Raw genomic sequence first — 2500 nt, 5'->3', positions numbered from 1 at the left:
GACAAATCGGAAACAGGAAGCGCGGACGAGCTCGCCGACAACGTGATGCCAGGACTCTCAGAGTGACTGCAGGTCTCTCTGGTAACCTGACTGGGTTAAAATGAGCTCTTTGATGGTGAATGAAAGGCTTGATCCCACCAAGTAGCTCATCCAATCAGATCCAAGCATTGACGTCAATGCTGCTGCCAGTTCTTCCGTTGTTTACCTTTTTCTCCTTCTTCTAGCAACGTCTGTAGCCTTTCCTCATTAGCGCCCCCTCTGTTCAGGAGAAGACTGCAGCTAGTGTCGCGACCACCACCGCGAGTATAAACAGTTACGGTGCTCTCATTATGTCACATTTGGCACGCGACAGGTCAGCTGTGGCGAGTATACCGGACGCCTCAGGCTGCTTTTAACACAGTTTCTCTCCAGCATAACATAACATAGTTTAACCCTGATATAAACCTAGTTTGACCCTGATATAAACCCAGTCTAACCCTGATATAAACCCAGTCTGACCCTGATATAAACCCAGTCTGACCCTGATATAAACCCAGTTTAACCATGATATGAACCCAGTTTAACCCTGATATAAACCTAGTTTAACCCTGATATAAACCCAGTTTAGCCCTGATATAAACCCAGTCTGACCCTGATATAAACCCAGTCTGACCCTGATATAAACCCAGTTTGACCCTGATATAAACCCAGTTTGACCCTGATATAAACCCAGTCTGACCCTGATATAAACCCAGTTTGACCCTGATATAAACCCAGTCTGACCCTGATATAAACCCAGTCTGACCCTGATATAAACCCAGTTTAGCCCTGATATAAACCCAGTTTAGTAAACCCAGTTTAGCCATGATATAAACCCGGTGTAGCGCTGGTATAAACCCAGTTTAGCCCTGATATAGTACCTGTTCCAGGGCGATGACCTGGCAGCTGGGGATGTCTGCGTGTGGCTGAGCCGAGCTCCTCAGCGCTCTGACGAACAGATCCAAACAGTTCTGGTCTTGGGCCAGCAGCGGCGCCGAAGCCTCGCTGATCTTCCCCAGGACCAGCTGCATGAGCTGGGCCTCGTCCCGTAGCAGGTGGGGGGCGTCGGGGCCGCTCTGCTCCAGCAGCCGGTCCAGAACAGGAAGTAGGCGGGACAGGACGCACTGAGAGAAGACGAGAAGAGGAGGATACAGCGATGAAACGACAGGACGGGGAGATTTAAGGGGAGAGACTACGGGCAAAAACACAACGTTACAATGGCTGTGACATGCAAAATACTACAAGAAAAACGTGTGTGTGTATGTTTGTGTGTCTGTGTGTGTGTTTGTGTGTATATATGTGTGTGTGTGTGTGTGTGTGTATATATGTGTGTGTGTGTATGTGTGTCTCTATTTGTGTGTGTGTGTATGTGTGTGTGTGTGTGTGTGTGTGTGTGTCTCTCTCTCTGTATGTGTCTGTGTGTGTGTGTGTGTCTGTGTGTGTGTGTGTGTGTGTGTCTCTCTCTCTCTCTCTCACCGGTCCGTTGACGAGGCTGAGTGCTCGCAGCAGGCCGCCGGCGCTGTATGACGGGCAGCACGGCGTCTGCACGCTCTGCAGAAGAAGATGCAGCGACGTCTCAAGCTTCTTCTGCTGCTGAGACTTCACTTTGGCAGAAACTACGTCGTCATGGAGACCGCCGAGCGCCTGCAGGGGTCACAGAGGACAGAAGAAACTACAACTTATTTACATTTAACAAGATGACATCACATGAGTTTACCTGGTTTTCTAATGGAATCAATGAGTGTTTGAGGCTCTGCTGTCACCTGGCTCAGGTAGGACGGGTCGGCCAGGATCTCCTCTGAGGTCTTCAGGAGCCTCTCTGTGATTGGCTGGAAGGGAGACGCGCCCGCTGCTGATAGGCTCTGCAGAGCGGCGAGGGCCGCCCTCCGGACCTCACGGAGCGGAGACGTGAGACAGCAGAGCAACGACGGGAACACTAGAGAGAGAGATAGACAGGTTAGAGACAGACAGGTTAGAGAGACAGACAGACAGACAGGTTAGAGAGAGACAGACAGACAGGTTAGAGAGAGACAGACAGGTTAGAGAGACAGCCAGACAGGTTAGAGAGAGACAGCCAGGTTAGAGAGAGACAGACAGACAGGATAGAGAGACAGACAGGTTAGCGAGAGACAGACAGACAGGTTAGAGAGACAGACAGGTTAGAGAGAGAGACAGACAGGTTAGAGAGAGAGACAGGTTAAAGAGAGACAGACAGACAGGATAGAGAGACAGACAGGTTAGCGAGAGACAGACAGACAGGTTAGAGAGACAGACAGGTTAGAGAGAGAGACAGACAGGTTAGAGAGAGAGACAGGTTAGATAGTTTCTTACCAGGCGAGTCAGCGGCGAGCAGCTCCTGCATCACGGCGGGTGGCGTGGCGCCCAGCAGAGCTCCGCCCATGTACAGCGCCTGAGTCTGCAGGACGGCGCCCACCTTCACGTCCAGCTGGTCTCCATGGTTACTGCCGTATCCCCACAGCAA

At 51.2% G+C, this 2500-nt stretch overlaps 1 protein-coding gene across 1 annotated transcript in view; it reads right to left on the bottom strand.

Moving 5' to 3' along the window:
• Positions 1 to 2500, bottom strand: part of heatr1 (HEAT repeat containing 1) — a 50128-nt gene that overhangs the window by 22561 nt on the left and 25067 nt on the right. The window contains exons 20-23 of the mRNA XM_078279941.1: positions 2350 to 2500; positions 1782 to 1954; positions 1495 to 1662; positions 900 to 1142 (exon numbers count right to left, since the gene is read on the bottom strand). The exon at positions 2350 to 2500 is cut by the window's right edge and continues 42 nt beyond it. Coding sequence (XP_078136067.1) covers positions 900 to 1142; positions 1495 to 1662; positions 1782 to 1954; positions 2350 to 2500 — 735 coding nt within the window. The remainder of the gene's footprint in view (positions 1 to 899; positions 1143 to 1494; positions 1663 to 1781; positions 1955 to 2349) is intronic.

This window comes from Sander vitreus, chromosome 21, assembly GCF_031162955.1.
Source record: "Sander vitreus isolate 19-12246 chromosome 21, sanVit1, whole genome shotgun sequence".
In the NCBI taxonomy this organism is placed as follows: domain Eukaryota; kingdom Metazoa; phylum Chordata; class Actinopteri; order Perciformes; family Percidae; genus Sander; species Sander vitreus.
Note: the sequence above shows the minus strand (reverse complement) of the source record. Positions and strands in the feature narration are given on the sequence as shown.